The sequence below is a fragment of the Acomys minous genome (genome assembly GCF_964271855.1).
Source record: "Acomys minous genome assembly, chromosome: 12".
In the NCBI taxonomy this organism is placed as follows: Eukaryota; Metazoa; Chordata; class Mammalia; order Rodentia; family Muridae; genus Acomys; species Acomys minous.
The window spans coordinates 107,240,407-107,261,644 of record NC_140493.1 but is presented as its reverse complement, the minus strand read 5'-3'; the positions used below and the strand labels follow the sequence as shown (position 1 = coordinate 107,261,644).

The 21,238-nt window shown below is 50.7% G+C and overlaps 2 protein-coding genes and 1 pseudogene across 5 annotated transcripts; 1 reads left to right on the top strand and 2 right to left on the bottom strand.

Annotated features, from left to right (window-relative positions):
• Positions 1-621: 621 nt before the first annotated feature.
• SLC16A5 (solute carrier family 16 member 5) lies at positions 622-16,434 on the bottom strand. Of its 3 annotated transcripts, none has more exons than XM_084803362.1 (4): positions 14,681-16,434; positions 9,327-9,470; positions 4,837-5,646; positions 622-2,689 (listed from the first exon to the last, which is right to left on the bottom strand). In XM_084803362.1, the coding sequence occupies exons 1-4, from the start codon at positions 14,877-14,879 to the stop codon at positions 2,439-2,441; spliced, it is 1,404 nt and encodes a 467-aa protein (XP_084659488.1). In that variant the 5' UTR covers positions 14,880-16,434; the 3' UTR covers positions 622-2,438. The 3 variants fall into 3 exon arrangements, with proteins under 3 accessions (XP_084659488.1, XP_084659489.1, XP_084659490.1); XM_084803363.1 differs by having other exon boundaries at positions 5,076-5,646; XM_084803364.1 differs by lacking the exon at positions 14,681-16,434 and adding an exon at positions 13,075-13,131.
• LOC311579696 (small ribosomal subunit protein eS26-like) lies at positions 7,786-8,183 on the top strand (the record flags this gene model as incomplete). The annotated part of the gene is made up of 1 exon (XM_084750468.1): positions 7,786-8,183. A coding segment is annotated over one exon (342 nt), but the record flags the coding sequence as incomplete, so codon positions are not given.
• A 3,138-nt stretch (positions 16,435-19,572) lies between the features above and the next one.
• LOC311578410 (small ribosomal subunit protein eS12-like) lies at positions 19,573-19,971 on the bottom strand (annotated as a pseudogene). The gene has a single exon. The product of its transcript is annotated as a small ribosomal subunit protein eS12-like (transcript).
• Positions 19,972-21,238: the final 1,267 nt, after the last annotated feature.

Genomic DNA, 21,238 nt, shown 5'->3' with positions numbered 1-21,238 from the left:
ACATTCCTACCCTCACTCTTTCTTTCTTTCTTCTTCTTCTTCTTCTTCTTCTTCTTCTTCTTCTTCTTCTTCCTTCTTCTTCTTCTTCTTCTTCTTCTTCTTCTTCTTCTTCTTCTTCTTCTTCTTCTTCTTATTTGGTTTTTCAAGACAGGGTGTTTTTGTTTTTGTTTGTTTTTTAGACAGGATTTCTCTGTGTAGCCTTGCCTGTCCTGGACTCCCTTTGTAGACCAGGCTGGCCTCGAACTCACAGCGATCCGCCTGCCTCTGCCTCCCGAGTGCTGGGATTAAAGGCGTGCGCCACCACGCCCAGCCATCCCATCCTCATTTCTCCCTTGCCTGTTGCCCATCAATTAATGCCATTATTACCAATGGGCAAGTAAGATCACATTTCCCTAGCTGGAAGTTCACAGATACCATTTTTTCTTTAATGTTTCCTGGAAGTGAGCCTGTCAGCCAGCCCCAACTCTGCTTTCTGTTAGAATAGAAAAATAGGTCCTGGCATTTCCCCTTCAAAGCGCAAGGTATGCCTGGTGGCTGAGCTGGCATTAGGAAAGCAGCAGGGTGTTAGACACAGAGACAGACTTTTCAATCTGAAAGTGAGGTTATCTCATACAGGCCAAATTTATTTTAAATTACATTTATTTATGTGTGTGCACCTGCCACCGTGCACATGTGGAGGTCACAGGACAACTGGTGGTAGTGGGGTCTGTCCTTCCACCACGTGGGTCGCGGGAGTCAAACTTAAGTTGTCAGGCTTGGCAGCAAGCACCTTTACCAACTCAGCCATCTCTACCCAAGACTAGAGCGTAAACACCATGCCCTAAGCAAGGCAGCAAGCACACCCCTGCAGTACTACCCCTGGCCACAAGTGGGCGCTTGGGACAGCATCTTGGAAGAGACAGGCTAGTCCTAAAGATGCTTATTCATGCCAGATGGACTTGTGGAGGAGGAAGGCTGGCATCAGTCATGAAAATAAAATCATTTTTCCTGATAAGGTTTTCTTGTCAGAGCCTGGTTGAACCTGAACCAACAAACAAGGCCTTGAAGTTCCTGCCAAGCTGAGGGAATGGAGGAAATTTACTCAGTCCTGTTTTCCTGTTTTATTAGTCCAGAGTTCATGACCCGCTCCCAGGGAATGTTTTTGTGTATAATTCAAACAGACTGTTTTTACATTCCCTGGAGTACCCTGCTGGGGCAAGCCTGGGTGAGCTGATGACAGCTAGCCTTGGGTGATGATGACCTCAGAGAGCAGCACCAGAAGTGTGTGTGTGTGTGTGTGTGTGTGTGTGTGTGTGTGTGTGTACAATAGCTCCAGGCCAGGGGCTCAGGCTAGCAGCCGCAGCAGCTGACTTAGCCAGCGACTGCCTCAGGGTTGGTACTCCTGGGTTGATCCCGGAGAAAGGGGAACCTCAGATGGCCAAGAACAGAGCATAGGCTTCCATTTGCACATACAAGGCCAGTTTTCAGAATGTTGTTAAGCTGCCTAGACAGCCTTCTTGTCTCCTGGTCAGTCAAAGGTCTGTCTTCTCCCTCATGGATACAGAGTGGGTTAAAAGAGGAGATGTTAGCTCAGGCCCTGCTCAGTGGCAGAAGGCTCCTCAGACTCCATAACATCTGAGACCCAAGCAGGAGGGCCCTTTCCAGGACAGTGGAAAGGTCTCTTCTCCCGCTCTCTGCATAGGTGTCAGGACCAGTACTCCACCGACCAGGCAGTTTGTTCCCACCCTGTACCGAGGCCGACTTCTCATCCTGGCCCCTCCATCTCTGCCTCTCCCATAGCTCCAGTTAGTTAGCGTGAGCCTCATCACCATCATCATCATCATCTTCTTCTTCTTCTTCTTTTTTTTTTTTTTTTGGTTTGTCGAGACAGGGTTTCTCTGTGTAGCCTTGGCTGTCCTGGACACGCTTTGTAGACCAGGCTGGCCTCGAACTCACAGCGATCCGCCTGCCTCTGCCTCCCGAGTGCTGGGATTAAAGGCGTGCGCCACCACGCCCGGCTTTCTTCTTTTTTTTTTTTTTTTTTCCCCAGAGCTGAGGGCCGAACCCAGGGCCTTGCGCTTCCTAGGCAAGCGCTCTACCACTGAGCTAAAAAATCCCCAACCCCGAGCCTCACCTTCTTGAAGCAGCACCCTTAATCTTCCTGACCTAAGGGGTCAGGGGTGGTGATGTGGGAAGAAAGGCAAATTCTTCAGAGTCCTCGGAGGCCAAGAAGGACAAAGAGAGTTGACCTGGGAAGGTCGGAGGAGAAAGCCTAGAGGACTGGGTTGTGGGAGCAACTGAGGAGCCAGCCCAGGATAGCTAGCTTCAAGCAGGACTCAGACCCATCTTCTTGGGACTGTAGGAAGCCAGCCGGGCAGGCCCACTTCTACTCTTTACATGCCGGAAGTTCCCTCACTGACCTCAGAGCTCAGCGGCAGGTCCTGTGTGACCTCTGGAGCTCAGACGCTGGTCACATACATGTTTTCAGGGCACAGTTGCCTCTTGGTCCTGTCCTTGTCTTCTGAGGTAAGACCTGGCATTGGGGTGATCTCGGAGGCGGCGGCTTCCACCTTGGCTTGTCCATCTTCTCTCTTCAGCTTCTTGTCTGCGGCATAGAAGCCCGCACCCAGGAAGAGGGAGGCTGAGACGAGGAAGAAGCTTGACATGTAGAAAACGTAGCTGAAGTTGTTGGTCGCGTCCAGCAGCAATCCTGGGGGACAGAGAACGAGTTAATCCGCCATGGAAGCCAGAAAGTCTTCTCCTACTAACACGTGTTTGGGGGTGGGGGGCAGGGCAGGGATTTTAGTGTTGTCTCCACTCAACAAGGAATTGTGGCTGGCAACCTTGGAGGCACACAATAGATACATGTGGAAAGGAGGGACGGAAACAACTGGCTTCTGGCCTAGGCAAATGTCCTCCCCAGGAGAGAGCCTAAGGGACCTTTACCCTTGGTGGCAGAAAAAACAAAGAAGGGCTATTGGAATCTGAGCTGTTTGCCCAGCCATAACCCTACCTCAGGCCCTAAGCCTACCTCAGGCCCTAAGCCTACCTCAGGCCCTAAGCCTACCTCAGGCCCTAAGCCTACCTCAGGCCCTGACCCTACCTCAGGCCCTAAGCCTACCTCAGTCCCTAAGCCTACCTCAGGCCCTAACCCTACCTCAGAGACCTAACCCTACCTCAGGCCCTAAGCCTACTTCAGGCCCTAAGCCTACCTCAGGCCCTAACCCTACCTCAGGCCCTAAGCCTACCTCAGGCCCTAAGCCTACCTCAAGCCCTAAGCCTACCTCAGGCCCTGACCCTACCTCAGGCCCTAAGCCTACCTCAGGCCCTAAGCCTACCTCAGGCCCTAACCCTACCTCAGAGACCTAACCCTACCTCAGGCCCTAAGTCTACCTCAGGCCCTAACCCTACCTCAGGCCCTAACCCTACCCCTTTTTCTGGGTAATTCTCAGCACTCATTTGCCTGTAGAACTTCCTTGGAAACTGTAACTCACACTTGGGGGAGAAAAGGCTCATTGAGGGCAGGCAATGGTGGCACACACCTTTAACCCCAGCACTCAGGAAGCAGAGCCAGGTGGATCTCTGAGTTCAAGGGCAGCCTGGTCTACGGAGCAAGTTCCAGGACAGTCAGGGCTACCCAGAGAAACCCTGTATTGAAAAACTAAAAAGGAAGGAAGGAAGGAAGGAAGGAAGGAAGGAAGGAAGGAAGGAAGGAAGGAAGGGACTCACAGAGCTGAGCTCCAGGGCCTGACCATAGTAACCGCCACAAAACATGACTGACAACTACCCCGCCCCCAGCACCAGCCTCCTCCCACCAAGCTGAAGGTCCCTCTCAGCTGTGCAGTAGCCTTCCCCTACAAGGCTCCTCCTGCAAACTCTGCTTGTTTCCCCCCTAGTGTCAATCCCCACATCTCTCTTTGCCTTCACTCTTGAAAGTAACCCCCAAGAGTGTGGTTCTGACAGGGTGCACACAGTCGGTGACTGGTCTGGGAGGATGGCACATGCTCCCTTCTGCATTTTGTAGTTGGTGTTATGGCTCAGAGAAGACAGGCCATTTGCCTGGGACTCAGGTGGGAAGTAGGAGAGCCAGGCTATCCGTTCTAGTAAACCCAGGCAGAGCTCTTATCATGAGCCGTGCTCTTTGCCTCTTCCTACCTTGGGGTCCTTACAACAAGGCCATGCCTCTAATGACTGTGCCTCACTGACAGGAGCAGAGGTTGAGACAGTGAGGGGACAGATTCATATAGGCCTGGAGTGTGAACCCTTTGTCTCCTTCTCGCCTTCCTCCCACCCCCTCCCTGCCTAAAAACCTTTTTCTTAAGCATATGAGCATTTTATGTTCACGGATGTATATGTGCCACAGGTGTGCAGCACCCACAGAGGCCAGAAGCAGGCACTGGGTCCCCTAAAACTGGAGGCTTTTACAGATGGCTGCAAGCCACCATGTGGGGTGCTGGGAACTGAACTCGGGGTCCTCTGCAAGAGCAGCATGTGCTCTTAACCTCTGAGGCATCGCTCCAGCCCCGCCTTCCCTTAAAAAAAAAATATTTATTTATTTTATGGGTAAGATTGTTTTTCCTGCATGTAAGTGTGCTGTAGAGGGCTGAAGAGGGCACCCTATTCCCTGGGGCTGGAGTTAAGAACAGGTGTGAACCGCCATGTGGGTGCTAGGAATAAACCTGGGTCCTCTGTAAGAGCAGCCGGTGCTCTTAGCCCCCGTTTCCCCCCAATCTCTTTTTCTCTGATAGGAAGATTGAGACACGGTCTCCTATAGACCAGGTTGGCTGCTATACCTTTGCCCCACCTATACCGGCCCCACCTGGGCACGCCTAGCTTCCCTCCCTCCCAGGCTCTCACCAGCCAGTGGTGGAGAGATGAGAGAAGCAATGCCACACAGGGTGCTGAAGAGGCCCAGGGCACTGGGGAACCGATCCATCGGGACAATGTCCATGAGGACCTGGTAGATGAGGATCCCAGATCCACACATGGAGAGGCTGTACACCAGGCAATAGCTCAGGAGCACCCAGAAGTCCGCTGACACTGTGCATATTAGATTGGTGAGCCCATTGATGAGGATCGCCCCGGTAAACACGTACTTCCGGTAGGCGGCCAGTCTCTTCCTGCCTGCCAGCAGCGCTGCTATTGGCCGCAGGAAGATGTTGCAGAAGCCGATGACCGACATGAGCATGGCTGCCCAATACTCATCTATCCCGTGATGCAAAGCGTATGGCACCAGGAAGATGTGCGGCAGCGGAAAACCCAGGAGCATCCATGTCACCCCCGTTACATATATGCAGAAGCCCATATTGTGCCGAAGGATGTCAAAGGCCAGGTGGTGCTGGATAGCTGAGACACATGTTGCCAGGCAGCTGCGTGTAGGTGTCTTGGGCAGCAGAGGGGGGTCTTCTCTGAGCTCGGGGACCACAGCGGTGGCAACAGGCCTCAGGATGGCTCCACACACACAACAGTGGAGAAAGATGCCACCGAAGAGGAAGAAGGCACCCCTCCAGCCCAGGGTTTCCAGGAGATAGCGGGCCAGCAGTGGCCAGAGGGTAACGCCTATGGAGATGCCTATGGAGGCCAGTGCATTGGCTTGCGGCCGGTGCCGGACAAAATACAAGCCCAGCACTGTGATGCTTGACTGGAAGCTGAAACACATGCCCAGGCCTGTAGTGCAAGAGGGGACATCATCTCAGGAACACTCTAGGATTTGCCACCTCCATGTGGAGACGGGGCCTTGGCTCATTTCCATGTCTGTCTCCTTTGCCCCTAGGACAGACACACTTCCAAGTCTTCATGATGGAAGGTACCTGGCCACCTCCCTGTGAGCATTTCACCCAGCTCTTTTCTCTCTCTTCCTTCCTTCCCTCCTTCCTTCTTTTCTTTCTTTCTTTCTTTCTTTCTTTCTTTCTTTCTCCCAGTATCGTTGTGGTGAGTAACTTTAATCCCAGCTCTCGGGAGGCAGAGGCAGGCAGATTTCTATAAGTTCAAGGCCAGCCTGGTCTTCATAGTGAGCTCCAGGCTGGCTAGGGCTACATAGTGAGAATTTGTCCCCCCCCCCAAAATTTTTTTTGAGTTCTTCATTTTATGTGTATGAGTGTGTTGCTTGCCTGTTCATAGCTGGTACTTGTAGAGTTCAGGAGAGGACATATGATCTTCTGGAACTGGAGCTACAGACAGTTGTGAGGCACCACGTGGGTTGCCATGAACTGAAACCAGGTCCTCTTACAAGAGTAACAAGTGCTCTTAACTGCTGAGCCATGTTTCCAGCTCTGTGTGTGTGTGTGTGTGTGTGTGTGTGTGTGTGTATGTGTGAATTTGTGTGGGTGTGTCTGAGTGTGTATATATATGTGTGTGTATATGTGTGTGTGTGTGTGTAGTGTGAATGTGTGTATATGTGTGAATTTGTGTGGGTGTGTCTGAGTGTGTATATATATGTGTGTGTGTTTGTATGTATGTATATGTGTTTGTGTGTATGTGTATATGTATGTATATGTATATGTGTGCTTGTGTGTGTGTGTGTGTATAGGTGTGAATGTGTGTCGATGTGAGTATTTGTGTGAATGTGTATGTGTGTGTATGAGTGTGGATGTGTGTATTTGTGTGTATCAGTGTGTTTGTGTGTATTTGTGTGTATGTATGTATATGTATGTGTATATGTGTGCTTGTGTGTGTATAGGAGTGTGTGTGTGTGTGTGTGTGTGTGTGTGTGTGTGTGTGTTTGTGCTTGCAGAGGTCAGAGGCATCAGAGCCTCTGCAGCTGGCGTGACTGGTGGTTGTTAGCCACTTTCCATGGGTTCCAAGAACCAAACTCAGGTTCTCTGCAAGAGCAGTATGTATACTCTTAGCCACTGAGCCATCTCGCCAGCTCTTCACAGTGACATTTGAAACATCAACTTAACACCTCCCAAAGATTTCCTGTCACACTTAAAAAGCATCCTAAGTGTTCTCCCTGCCCTGGAAGACTGTGTGGTTTGGCTGTGGTCTAAGCCCTGGAATCCATCTCACGCTAACTCCTTGTCAGTCACCAGGACCCAGCCCTGTCAAGCCCTTCTCCTCCGCACAGCAAGCTGCCCAGTGCTTTGTGACCTTTGCCAGCCATGTCTTCTGCCTGCAATATGCTCCACCTAGCTGAGTCATCACGTCCCCCGGAGTGGTTTCCCTGCTTCTGTGCCTTCTCTACCCTACAGTGGTCAGTGCTGGAGAAAAAGCGCCCCACCCCCACCCCCACTCACCCCACCCCCACCCTGCCCCCCACTCACCCCTCACCCCACCCCCACCCTGCCCCCCACTCACCCCACTCCCACCCCGTGCCTCTCACCTGCCTGCCTTCTAGTTAGGCTTTCTTCCTCTCTGCACTCCACACCTCTTTCCTAAGTCCTCACTCAGCTCTGCTTCAGGACAGCAGCCCACTCATGCCCACAGGGGTTAACTTTCTATTTCTACCCTTTGGTCTGTCTCCTCAAGCCTCCCACCAGCAATTTCCTCTGTCTTACATCATTCTTTCCTCTTTTTTACTGGGCCATTTTTTGTGGTGGCAAATGCCTTTTATCCTGGCACCCAGGAGGCTAAGCAGGCACATCTCTGTGAGTTTGAGGCCAGCCTGGTGAGTTTCAAACCAGCCAGCTACCCTGTCTAAGAGAGAGAGAGAGAGAGAGAGAGAGAGAGAGAGAGAGAGAGACAGAGACAGAGACAGAGACAGAGACAGAGACAGAGAGAGACCTTGTCTCCAAACAAAATAATAAACAAAACAAAAATTAAAAAACCCAGCCAGGCCTCTTTCGGGTCTTGGCTCCGAGATGACCAAAAAAAAGGAGAAACAACGGCCGTGCTAAAAAGGGCTGCGGCCACGTGCAGCCAATTCGCTGCACCAACTGCGCCCAGTGCGTGCCCAAGGACAAGGCCATTAAGAAATTCATCATCCGGAACATTGTAGAGGCCGCTGCTGTCAGGGACATCTCTGAAGCCAGCGTCTTTGACGCTTACGTGCTGCCCAAGCTCTACGTCAAGCTGCATTACTGCGTGAGCTGTGCCATTCACAGCAAGGTGGTCAGGAACCGATCCCGTGAGGCCCGGAAGGACCGAACACCCCCACCTCGTTTTAGACTCGATGGTGCTGCACCACGACCTCCACCAAAGCCCATGTAAAGACAGGACAGAAGAAAAAATACTTTGGACAAATAAAATGGGAGTTACACTTAAAACAAACAAACAAACAAAAAAACCCCAGCCAGGTGTGGTGGCACAAGCCTGTAATCCCAGCACCACTCAGGGAGACAGAGTCAGGCTAATCTCTGTGAGTTCAAGGCCAACCTGGTCTACAAATTGAGTCCAGAATTAGCCAAGGCTACACAGAGAAACCCTGTCTCAAAAAAAAAAAATCTCTTAACACCACAATTTCTGGTTACTAGTTCATTTCTCTGCTTCTCTTACAGAGGGATTGTGGATGTGTCAGGGGTAGAAAACATGTGTAACTTGTGTTCATATGTTTGGTTTTTTTTTTTTACCCCAGACAAGGTTTCTCTGTGTATCCTTGGCTGTCTTGGATTCCCTTAGTAGACCAGGCTGGCCTTGAACTCACAGAGATCCACCTGCCTCTGCCTCCCAAAAGTGCTAGGATTACAGGAGTGTGCCACCCATGTGTAACTCGAGTACGGTTCTGGGTTTAAGCCCTAGCGCTAGGGAGGGGAAGGAAGTGGAGGTAGTGGTGTACACCTGTAATCCCAGCACTCAGGAGGCTGAGGCAGAGGGCTTGCTGTGAGTTCAAGGCCAGGCTGAAGGATGTAAGTGAGACCCTATTTTAACCCTTCCAACAGAAAAAAGAATGAAAGAAGTAGAAAAAGGAGAAGATGATGGGGGGGGGAAGGAAGGAGGGAGGGGCATAGTGGGGATCAGAGCAGGCTGGGCAAGCACCGGGCACTGAGCGTATTCTCCATCGCTCCTGCTGTTCACTGCTGAGCTGAACTTGTTCCTTCCATTCCTTGACCCTTCCCTCCTCACCAGGCTCGTGCTCATCAAGGTCCCAGGCAAACATGGCCCTGGAGTTAATCCCACCTACTGGCCACCCCTCGGCGAGCTCAGCACACTACACACTTCATCACTCACTTTCATGACAACTGTCTGACCATCAGCTCCTGGGGTTCTTTGCCCAAGCTCAGCCCTGCTCAGCTGTTACTGGTGACTCTAGGGATGAATGACCAGGGTGCTCTCACATCCTCAGCCCTGTCCTCTTATGTACTCTCAAGTGTTTAAGCATTCTTATGTACCTGTCCCCCGTCTGACTTCTCCTCTGGGCTGTAAGGCAGCCCCCCCACCTGTCCCGCCGCTTTAGACAGAGTGATAGTTACCTGTGATCAGTCCTGCCGTGAGGAAGAGGTGAATGAGGGAGCGAGAGAAGGTGCTGGCCACCATGCCCAGGCTGGCCAGCACACCCCCCACCATCATGGTCACTCGGCAGCCGAAACGTTTCACCAGGATGCTGCACAGGGGTCCTGTTGGGAAGACAAGCAGCAGTGGGTAAGGAGCTCCAGAGTCCGGGCACAGTAGGGCTCGGGGAGGGGCCCTAGTAGGAACTAGCCAGTGGGGTTAAGAAATAGCTAAAATCTAGCCGGGCACTTGGGAGGCAGAGGCAGGCAGATCACTGTGAATTCGAGGCCAGCCTGGTCTACAAAGCGAGTCTAGGACAGCTGAGGATACACAGAGAAACCCTGTCTCTAAAAACCAAAAATAAACAAGCAAACAAGCTACAATCTGTTGGCATGAATCCTGCTCACCACCCTGCCACAGTCTGGGTGTAGCAAGGCTTGATGCTCCTTTCTTTTGTAAAAAATATTTACTTATTTATTTATTTAATGTATATAACTGCTTTATACCTGGAGGCCAGAAGAGGGCACCAAATCTCACTATAGATGGTTGTGAGCCACCAAGTGGTTGCTGGGAATTGAACTTTGGTCATCTGGAAGAGCCGGCAGCGCTCTTAACCTCTGAGCCATCTCTCCAGCCCTTGATGCTCCTTTCTGCCTCAGTTTCCTCCCCTACAGAGTGAGTGGTCACACTAGGTGACATGTGACCACAGTAGGGACGCCTAGAGGGCACACCACGCTCTTCACTAACCTAAGCCGAGGACATGATCTGTGTGAGCATCACAGCCTTGCTTGGGGTTTGCTCCAGAGAGCACCTCCTAGAACAGTTGGTCTCAGCATGCACCTGCTGCCTACCCCACAAGCTTCTAGAAGACTGAGCTCTTCACGCCTCATACATTTGCCTGGGTCCTGGACCACCCCACACTTCCTCACCCCAACCTTTGGAGTGTCAGGGAGAAAAATCAGACCAGATGCCCTCTCCCTTCTCACTGAGAGTAGCCACTACCCAATCCTTGCACCTAGGGCTCGTGATGTGGCTCAGGGGTAGAGAGCATGTTTGGCATGTAAGCCATGGACCCTGTCCTTTGGACAGAAAGAGACCAAGAGAGACAGTGATGGAGAGACAGAGACAGAGAGATATTAAGAGGAGAGACTGTAGAGGAATGTTAATTCAGAACATGGCTGTTCTGGCAAGACCTTCTAGGTCTGTGTGATCCAGCTGGCAAGACATCACATCCAAAGACCTTCTAGGTCTGTGTGATCTGGCTGGAATACAAACACACCTTTAATCCAGGAGACAGAGGCAAACAGATCTGAATTCAAGGCCAGCCTGGTCTAGAGCAAGTATCCGGTAAAGAAAATCTTAGATCCAGGCATGGTGGTACATGCCTTTAATCCCAAAAAAGTTAGATTGTAGAAGGAAGCAACCATGTTTGACTGTTTGTTTGCTTTTTGTTTTTCAAGACAGGGTTTCTCTGTTATCTTGGCCATCCTAGACTCACTTGGTAGACCAGGCTGGCAATCCACCTGCCTCTGCCTCCCGAGTGCTGGGATTAAAGGCATGCACCACCACGCCTGGCTTACACCCATGTTTCTTTTTTTTTTCTTTTTTCTTTTTTTTTGGATTTATTTATTATGTATACAGTAAGCATCAGACCACATTATAGATGGTTGTGAGCCACCACGTGGTTGCTAGGAACTGAACTCATGACCTCTGGAAGAATAGTCAGTGCTCTCAGCCGCTGAGCCATCTCTCCAGCCCCCATGTTTCTTTTTTCTTTCTTCCTTTTCTTTCTTTCTTTTTTAAAAAGATTTATTTATTTATTATGTATATAGCACTCTGCCTGCATGTACACCTACAGGCCAGAAGAGGGCACCAGATCTCATGATAGATGGTTGTGAGCCACCACGTGGGTGCTGGGAATTGAACTCAGGACCTTTGGAAGAACAACCAGTGCTCTTAACCTCTGAGCCATCTCTCTAGCCCCACCCATGTTTCAAAGTGATGTCTAGTTGAGTGGCAGAAAAGGTGTTGAATCAGAGAAGGTGTGAGAATGAATCAGAGAATCAGAGAAGAATAGGACACGCCCAATTTTCACAAGAAGAGAGAGAAAAGGGAAGCTAAGAGGCATTTTCTCAGAAAGAGGAGTCAGTTTTTACCAGGACAATAATAAATGGTTTGCAGAGAGAGAGAGAGAACTCAGATGAAGATGATATAAGCCAGAAAATGAGAAAAAGTCAGAAGATTAGAGCAGATTGTTGAGTTAGTTTAAGGCCAAGCAGAGCAATTCTGGGCCAAGAGACAAGCCAGATTAAGTAAGTCATTTGGGAGAAGAGTTTGAGCCAGAACCAGCCAACCCAGAGCTCGGTAAGAACAAGAACTGGTGAAATTATCAAGCAGTAAGTCTCAGAGGCTGAAAACCTTCTAGGACTAGGTTAGCAGAAAGAAGCAGTAAGCCTCCCAGACAACAGCTGAGTCAAGAGAATAAAAGTGAGGTTCACAGAGCTGGGGAGATGGTTCAGAGGTTCAGAGCACTGTCTGTTCTTCCAAAGGTCCTGAATTGAGCCGGGTGTGGTGGTGCACGCCTTTAATCCCAGCACTAGGGAGGCAGAGGCTGGCAGATTTCTGTGAGTTCGGGGCCACCCTGGCCAACAAAGCGAGTCCAGGACCGCCAAGACTACACAGAGAAACCCTGCCTCGGAAAAAGAAGAAGAAGAAGAAGAAGAAGAAGAAGAAGAAGAAGAAGAAGAAGAAGAAGAAGAAGAAGAAGAAAGAACAAAGAAACAAACAACAACAAAAAAAAACAAAGGTCCTTAATTGAATTCCCAGCAACCATACGGTGGCTCACAACCATCTATGAGATCTGGTGCGCTCTTCTGGCATGGGGGCAGAACAATATTTTTTAAGTGACTTTTCATTTTTAAAGATTTATTTATTTATTATGTATACAGCATTCTGCCTGCAGGCCAGAAGTGATGGTTGTGAGCCACCATGTGGTTGCTGGGAATTGAACTCATGACCTTTGGAAGAGCAGTCAGTGCTCTTAACCTCCGATCCATCTCTCTGGCCCCTTTAAAGTGACTTTTACAAGAGATGGGGGGAATGAGATTGGGAGGGAGAGAAAGAATGAAAAAGGGAGAGAGTTTGAGAGAGCGAGAAAGAAACAGAAAGACAGGCTGGAAGTGGGAGAATCTGAGAGACACAGAGAGGGGGAGATGGAGAGAAAAGGAAGGAAGGGAAGGAGGGAGGGAGGGAGGAGGGAGGAAGGAGGGAGGAGGAAGGAAGGAGGGAGGAGGAAGGAAGGAGGACTCCAAAGCAAATCCAACCTGAAGCTCCATGAACCCAACACTTAAACATTTGGCTCCACGTAGAGAAGGGCCTGTCTCACCCCAAGTTTCTTTCTCACTAGCCCTATATTCTGACAAGTAGAAGCCAGTCAGACTGGCCAGGGGCTCCTCGATATCCCACAGGCCCACTCCTGAGCATCCTGCTCCCAGGAAAAACATACAACGGAATTTCTCATGATTACTTTCCCAGAGGGCAGAGAAGGTGGACGCACTCACAGCACACACACAGCCACACACAGCCACACACAGCCACACACAGCCACACACAGCCACACACACACACACACACACACACACACACACACACACACACATCTTTGATGGGACAAAGTGTGTAACTGCCTGGGGCTCCTATCCAGTCATGCCAATGCTGCAGGACACTTACCACTGCCCAGTGTAAAGGAGGCCTTGAGCTGGTGTGACTGGTGGTGGCCCACGTGTCTTCCCCACCTCTCAGACTTTACCTGACTCAGGAAGGTGACCTTGGAAAGAGCTCTGAGTCATAGATGAGGAGGGAGTGGAGCTGGGGTGGAGATTTTGAGCCATCAGTGCCCTCTGCCTGGCCGGGCCTTATTCCTGCCTTCAGTTCCCTCCCCAGTCTCTGCAGATCTTGCGCTTGGCACTTGCTGTGCTCCACTCTCCAGTACTCTGGGTGAGCAACAGGCTTAGCCCGCTTATGTAGGCGAGAGGACAAGCAGGTAGGAATCTCACACCAACAGAAATTGGGGCTGTGACTGCACCAGGGTAGTGAGCCCAAGGCTGGCTGGTGACTTGGGGTTTACACAGGGTGCCTGGTAGCCGGTTTCTAATCCAGGGCCCTCTTGGCCTGCAGGACAAAGATCTACCCAAGAATTCTCACTGCACTCCAGCCCTGGAGGCCAAGAGGCCACATGTTCTGGGCCAGGCTTTCTTTTTCTTTTTTTTTTTTTTTCCTTCCTTACCCTGAGTCTACACTTCTTGGGTCAGTTCAGGGGGATCATCATGGAGGTTGACAATCCTCTTCAGTGCAAGCTTCCTTTTTCCCAGAGTCAGGCCGCTGCTACTGGATGAAGGGAGGAAGAGGCAGAAAGGGAGCCTCGGAGCTGGGATCAACGTGTGTGTGTGTGTGTGTGTGTGTGTGTGTGTGTGTGTGAAACAGAGAGAGAAAGAGAGAGAGAGAGAGAGAGAGAGAGAGAGAGAGAGAGAGAGAGAGAGAAGCCTGTGGATAGTTCCAGCCCCCTTTGAGGTCTCTGTCTATTGAGTCACCCTCACGCGCAATGAGGAGAGGTCACTGAACTCAGGGCACAAATTTGGAACTTGGATCGGCAGGGTTCATGGTGCTACTGGTGTGGTTGGAAAGTAAAGGGGAGGGTGGAGGGTGGAGTCTGCCTTCTCTCTAAGCTCTAGACTCTGTGGGAGACCATGGGGGGGGGGGAGAGAGAGAGAGAGAGAGAGAGAGAGAGAGAGAGAGAGAGAGAGAGAGATGGGGCTTTTCCCGCGTCCCCTCTTTCTGGCTTTATCTCTTCCTATTATGTAGCCAGAATGAGGTCCTAGTTAGTCCCAGGACCCATGAGGTCTCTCCTCCCACGTCACATGGGGGCTAGACAGGGCTTTTATCCCTTTACTGCAAGGATAGAAAGGTCCTGAGAGATGGCCCAGCCTCGGTCTGCTGGTCCCAGTACCAGCTGTCACTCAGCCTGTCATTGAATGACTCTGCTCCAGATCACTCGCCAAGAGGACTCTGAAATCATGGATTGGCTTTGTGCCTCAGTTTCCCTTCCACTCTCCCATCCCTACTGCAGCCTGGCCCTGGGGGGTGGGGGTGGGGACGACAAGGCTCGACTGGTTCAGCTGGATTCTGGCCAGGTGGGCCAGGCCTGGCTCAAATCAAATAAATCTCAAGAATGCATCCAGGAAGGGAAGGAAGCCAGTGGCCTCAGAGAGAGGCCCCCACCCCACCCCACAGCCCCCAACAGACCCTCCTTCCCTCGCTTCCTCTTCAGGTCGCTCACCCCAAGCATGGAGCATGGCCCCCATGATAGAGGGGAGCCATGAGATCTCACTGTTGCTGGCCTGGAAGTCATGCATCAGATCAGAGAAGAAGACGCCGATGCAGGAAGGGAAGGCCACGGTGAGGGCCTGGCCCACCAGGGAGGCCAGTAGGACTATCCAGGCCCATCTGCCATCTGCTTGCTCCAGGGCCGGGGACATTCTCAATCTTGCTGGCACGACGTGAGCACAGCTTGGAGGAGGAGAGCCGGGAGCCTGGGGTTGGCAGGCTGCCAGCCCTCCTTCAGCCCACCTGCCACCAGGCCGGAGGTGACTGGAACTGTTGCTTCTTTCTTCAGCTCCAGCCAAGTATCAAGGAGGCGCACCGCCCCCCTGGGAGGTGACAGGAGGCTTTTGCATTGGCCTTGGCATTTCCTTTCACCCACTTCCCAGGGACAGCCTGGCTGGAGGTGGCAAGAAAGCGGCAGGGGGTGGGGCAGGCAGTGACCAATGGCACAGGTAGGGCAGTGGAGCTCTCTCTCCATGTTACATCACCTGAAAACTCCCAGGTAGTACCTTGTAAACCACTCTATGACTGTCTCAGGATGAGAGGAGTATGGGACAACAGTAAAAGTCCTGTTGTCTCCCCAAATGGCTATGGATCTGTTCCTAAACTTCTGTGACTTGAGCTGCCTGCCTACCAGGACCGACTTTCACAAAACCACAAGATCAACCTAAGTTCACCACCATCGAGGAAGGGTGCAGAGGGCACGCGCACACACAACAGCTCAGCAAGGGCAGCTGATCTGCAGGTGCAGGTGTGGGGAGAGCCCTTTGAACCCACTTCACAACACTCCTCTTACAACGTGTGGAAGATCAAGAGTCGAGTTCCACAGCTTTGCTGACTTCTGTCTGTTGCCTCTGAGCAGCACCCTCCAACGCACTTCCACATGTATGGAGATGAGCAAGGATTCATATATAGTCACACGCTGACATACAGGCTCATGTGAAAACACACACAGATACATACCTCACTGATGTGTGTGCGCGTGTGGCACATACACAGTTTAGGCCCCCCCTCCCCCAACTCCCACCCCCTACCCCAGCAGTCACACAAAATACAGCCAGGCCCATCTCAATTCAGTATCACCACCTGGGCCATACATAGCCCCTTATGACAGAAGCCTCATCAGTTTCAAAGCTCCCCAACTCCTTTTATAACTCCCCTGTCCCCAGGTCTCCCGACTCCTTTCAGATTCTGGGTGGTGGGCAGGCTGTGAGCGGGAAGAGCCTTTGGGTTTAGCCAACAGAGTCTGTCAGCTGTAGTTCCCACAAGACCCCTACCTCTTTACCTTGGGAGCTTTAGAAATATGAAGGCATCTCTCTCTCTTTCTCTCCCTCTATTGCCTTCCCTCCTTTTTTTTTTCTTTTTTGAGTTGGGGGTCTGGCTATGTTGCCCAAACTGGTATGCCGTTCCTGCTCACGGCATGACCCCTCCACCTCAGCCTGCTCTTAGTCCTGCAGTGCCAGCTGGCCCCGGAGATGGAAAACACCGTACAGAGAAGCGGACCATGCCATGCTCTGAGCTCTCTATTTCGCCGAGTGCTAAAACCTGAGGTAAAAATGATAAGGTAGGGTCTGGAGATAAGGTATTGTTCGGGGTGCAGCAGGTGCCTAGCAGCAGGAGCCTCTAGGCGCAGTCACCAGCACCCCCACACAGTTAAGAAGAATGCTAAGCTAGAGTGACTCAGCATCCGGTTCAGAGAGTGTCTGTGTGTGCCCTTGTATTGGTCTCCTAATAAAAGTTATTTTTATTGTATCTGTATCGGGTGTTTAGCCTACGTGTACATCTACATGCACCACCCGCATGCCCGCTGCCCTTGAAGGCGGGAAGAGGGTGTCAGAACTCCTGAAACCAGAGTTACAGGTTGTGTGGTACCATGTGGCTGCTGGAAATGGAACCTGGGTCCTCTAAAACAGCAGCCAGTGCTCCGTACTGTGGAGACTTCCCTCCAGTCTTTTTCCTTTCCTCTCTCTCCCTCTCTCTCTCTCTCTCTCTCTCTCTCTCTCTCTCTCTCTCTCTCGCCTTTCCTCTCTCTCTCTCCTTTCCTCTCTCTCTCTCTCTCTCTCTCTCTCTCTCTCTCTCTCTCTCCTTTCCTCTCTCTCTCTCTCTCTCTCTCTCTCTCTCGCCTTTCCTCTCTCTCTCTCACCATCTATCTATCTCTTGATCTATCTATTTACATTGTGACAGAAGGTCTTACTCTGTAGCCCAGGATAACTCGGAACTCATGTAGTTCGTGTTGGCCTTGAACTAAGTGGCACTTCTGCCTCAGCGTCCCACAGGCCGAGCTCTTGTTTATGCACATGAACTCTGTGTCCAGTACTACTGCAAGGCTCAAGCGCATCGGTGACAAATGACTTCCTGTAAATCCTGGGCACATCACACCAAGGAAGGATATAATCTCCTCATCAAAGAACACAACATGAGAGTGTGACACAGAAAACCAGCTCCTCACTTTGTGTCACACCCCTCCAAAGGACATCTCACAGCCTGAGCCCAAGAGACTGCCAGGTGACCAATTCTGACTGTGACTAAGCTCAGCCTGTCACCTGTCCCTATATTTGTGTGTGTGTGTTGTGTGTGTATGTGTGTTTGGTGTGTGCATATGTATTTGGTATGTGTATATGTCTGTGTGGTGTGTGTGATATGTATGTATATATGTGTGTGGTATGTGTGTGTGTGGGGGGTGTGGTGTGTGTGGGGTGTGTGTGTGTGTGGTGTGGTGTGTGTGTGTGTATATGTGTGTGGTGTGGTGTGGTATGTGTGTATGAGTGTGGTGTGGTATGGTGTGATGTGTGTGTATATGGGTATGGTGTGGTGTGTGTGTGTGTATGTGTGGTGTGTGTGTGTGTGTGTGTGTGTGTCATGCAGGGATAGGATGCTCTGCCTTTCTGTCTCTTGTCAGTGGCTGACTCAGCACCTGATTACCAACAATAAGCCTTCATTTTATTGCCCCACTGAATTGGCTATGTGCTGTAACTATCGATTTGTTAAATCTTACAGCCTGCTTACGTCTCTCTTCAGTACCTACTGTAACTTGTGCGTTATGTGAAGTATGGTGTGCAATTTGAGTCTTATTTATTTATTTATTTATTTATTTATTTATTTATTTATTTTTCAAGACAGGGTTTTTCTCTGTAGCCTTGGCTGTCCTGGACTTGCTTTGTAGACCAGGCTAGCATTGAATTTACAGAGATCTGCCTGCCTCTGCTTCCCTGAGTGTTGGGATTACAGGTGTGCTCTAGCATGCCCAGCTTGAGTCTTTTGTTTTGTTTTTTTGTTTTTTTCCCAAGACAGGGTTTCTCTGTGTAGCCTTGGCTGTCCTGCACTCACTTTGTAGACCAGGCTGGCCTTGAATTCAGAGATCCACCTGCCTCTGCCTCCCAAGTGCTGGGATTAAAGGTGTGTACCACCACTGCCTGGCAAGTCTTTTTTTTTTTTTTTTTTTTAGGATTTATTTGTATATTTTAAAATATGTGTATATACACATGAGTGAAGGTGTCCGTGGAGGCCAGAGGCATTGGATTTTCTGAAGCTGAGTTGTAGACAATTGTGGGCTGCCTAATACGGATTCTGGGGACTGAATTCTGGTTCTCCAAAAGAGCAGAAAGTGCTCTCAACTGCTCCTAACTTGAGTCTTTCTGTTTTGTTTTGCTTTTTGTTTACCAAGACAGGGTTTCTCTGTGTTAGCCTTGGCTGTCCTGGAACTCACTCTGTAGACCAGGCTGGCCTCGAACTCAGAGATCTTCCTGTTTCTGCCTCCTAAATGCTGGGATTAAAGGTGTGCGCCACCACTGCCCTGCCTAACTTGAGTCTTAACAGATATCAGTAGACTGGAGCGGGTGGGTGGCTCAGAAGGTGACAGCATTTGCCGTGCAACCCTGATGAGCTGAGGTTGGGTCCCCAGAAGCTACCTAGAAAGCTATGGGCCCTTGAGATGGCTCCGTGGGTAAAGACACTTGTGACCAGTGCTAATGACCTACATGGGACCCTGCATGGAGGAAGGGGAGAACGGATTCTCAAAGTTGTGTCCGCTGTGTACATACACAAATAAATAGGTGTAATTAAGAACAAGAGCGGGTAGCGCACATCTCTAATCCAGCACTCAAGCTGTGGCCGGCAGTGAGATGGAGACAGCAAGGTCACCCAGAAGCTTGGGGACCCGCCAGCCCGAAGCTCATGGAGAAGCAGCAGAAATGACAAGAGAGCTCCTGCCTCAACACAAAACAGAGGGCAAGGACTGACTCCTAAAAAGTTGTCCTACGACACCCACCTCCTTGTGAACTGTTGATAGTCGATACATTCTGGCAGCGTGGAAAGACACAAACACCATGGTCTATGTTAGTAGCAATCACCCCTGGCTGTCTTCTTCTAGCCCCAAACCTCCTCCCTACACAGAGGCCCCCGGGGGGCTCTGCCAAGATGGGTATGCCATCCATCACAGCCTCAGGGCGTGTGAGCTTGTGTGCAGGACAACGGCATTTCCTGCTTTCTTCCCTGGCCCCTGAGCATCCCTGGCCCATCTTTCTCTTGGCCTTCTCCAGGCCAGCAGCGGTGAGAGAACCCTGGATGTCCACTGCCTCAGGAAACTGGTTCCGGCCTCTCTCAAGTTCTTTTCTTGCAGCCAATGGAAAAGCCACAGGTGCTTCTGGATCCTGTCTGCCCCAAGGTCTTTTCTATGTCCTTTCCCCTAAGGCCAAACTCTCTTCCCTAACGTGCCCAGCCTCCAGCCTTCATATTTGCTCTTTCCCCAGTTTTCAAGCCTTACCTCACTTCCTTCCACCTTCCACAATTCAATCTCTTTATTGACATATTCTAGTTCCTCCTTTTTTTTTTTTGAGTCAAAAATTTTATTTAAAAAAAAAATTTATTTATCCATTTCTTGCATTGGAAGTACTCCTCAATGACATCCTTGGCCTGAGATTCTTTGCCGTAGTCCTTAGACACTACACAACTGCAGCCAACCACTTCCCGCGGTGGATTCCCCTCTCGATCGATTTTACAGAGGCCCTATCCATTTCCCCCACAGTTTCTTGTCATCATCAACCTTAATCAGGTTGGTCTGGTGCTCAGCACACCGTGCCTCCACCAGCTGGACATATATGGGCTCATCGCAGTTGGATGCCAGCACACAAAGGTGGGCCTGGCGCTTTTCTAAGGCTTTGGGTCATGTGCTAGGCCACAGTCGATGAGGACGGTCACCTCTTGTAGAACAGTGTTGACGTCCATTACAGCTCCAGCAGCAATGCCTTCCTCAGCCGTGGTGGTGGATTACGGGTGAGGCCGAATCTTTTAAAGATTTATTTGTGTCTTATGTACACCCTGTTTTTACCTGCCTCTTCCCCTGCACGCCAGAAGAGGGCACCAGATCTCATTATAGATGGTTGTGAACCACCATGTGGTTGCTGGGAATTGAACTTAGGACCTCTGGAAGAGCAGACAGTGCCCTTAACCTCTGAGCCATCTCTCCAGCCCCGAGGCTGAATCTTGAACGCACCCGAGCCTCGGCCTCCGAGCAACTCGGCTGTCGCAGGGAAAAAGAAGAAAACTTCATTTTAGTGCCCTTATCATCATGCATGGACCGCCTTATTGGAGGACTTTTGCACAGGTGCCTGGGACCTTTACTCTGGTCTCTATCTTCCTCAGATCTGTTAGTTGGGCTATCCCTGACATTCCCTTTCGCTGGGCCTTAGGTGATCTTTGCTCCAGGAGCCAATAACCTCCAGGTCACACAGTCATGTACACATGGAGATCCTTGTGATGGGACCCTCCCCCAGGAGCCCCAGACCCACCCCCAAGACCCCAGTTGGCTTGACTAGACCGACTCCATGACAGGCTTCAGGTTTTCACTCTGCCTAACTAGGCCAAGCTTCATAGTCCTCTTAAGTGTTCTTCACATGTGAGTGCACATTCGTGTTGGGTGCCCCTGCACCTGTGCACATGTGCTGTGGAGGCCCCGAGGGTCATGTCATTGGAATTGTGACTCTTCCACAGTGCAGGCTCTCTTTGGCAAACCCAAAGCTCACTGGTAAGGCTAGCCCTGATAGCCAGCTTGCCAGGGAGATACCGGTCCCTGCTTTCTGAGGCTGGAATTACAGGCAGGCCACCAGGACAACTTGGTATTTACCTGAGTCTCTGAGGATCTGAACCCTGGTCCTCATACTTGTCCAAAATGTACTTTAGGCCAGGCGGTGGTGGCGCACGCCTTTAACCCCAGCACTCAGGAGGCAGAGGCAGGCGGATCGCTGTGAGTTCTAGGCCAGCCTGGTCTACAAAAGTGAATCCAGGACAGTCAAGGCTACACAGAGAAACCCTGTCTGGAAAAAACCAAACCAAACCAAACAAACAAAAGAAACCCCAAAAGGTACTTTACCCATTGAGCTACCTCCCATCTCCATCTATTTATTTATTTTTTTGATAAGTTTTTTACTTTATTAGTCTGAACCTCAGGGCAGGTGGTGGTGCCTACATAGGAGGATGAGATACAGAGTCCTTATTTATTTATTTGTTTGTTTGTTTG

What these genes read in the sequence shown, in the direction of transcription:
- SLC16A5 (XM_084803362.1), bottom strand. Translation starts at nt 14,879, where the DNA reads ATGTCCCCGGCCCTGGAGCAAGCAGATGGCAGATGGGCCTGGATAGTC. An exon ending in GGCCATGCTCCATGCTTGGG is followed by an intron (nt 9,471 to 14,680) that starts GTGAGCGACCTG and finishes TCTTCCCAACAG; the next exon opens with GACCCCTGTGCAGCATCCTG. An exon ending in CACGGCAGGACTGATCACAG is followed by an intron (nt 5,647 to 9,326) that starts GTAACTATCACT and finishes CTTGCACTACAG; the next exon opens with GCCTGGGCATGTGTTTCAGC.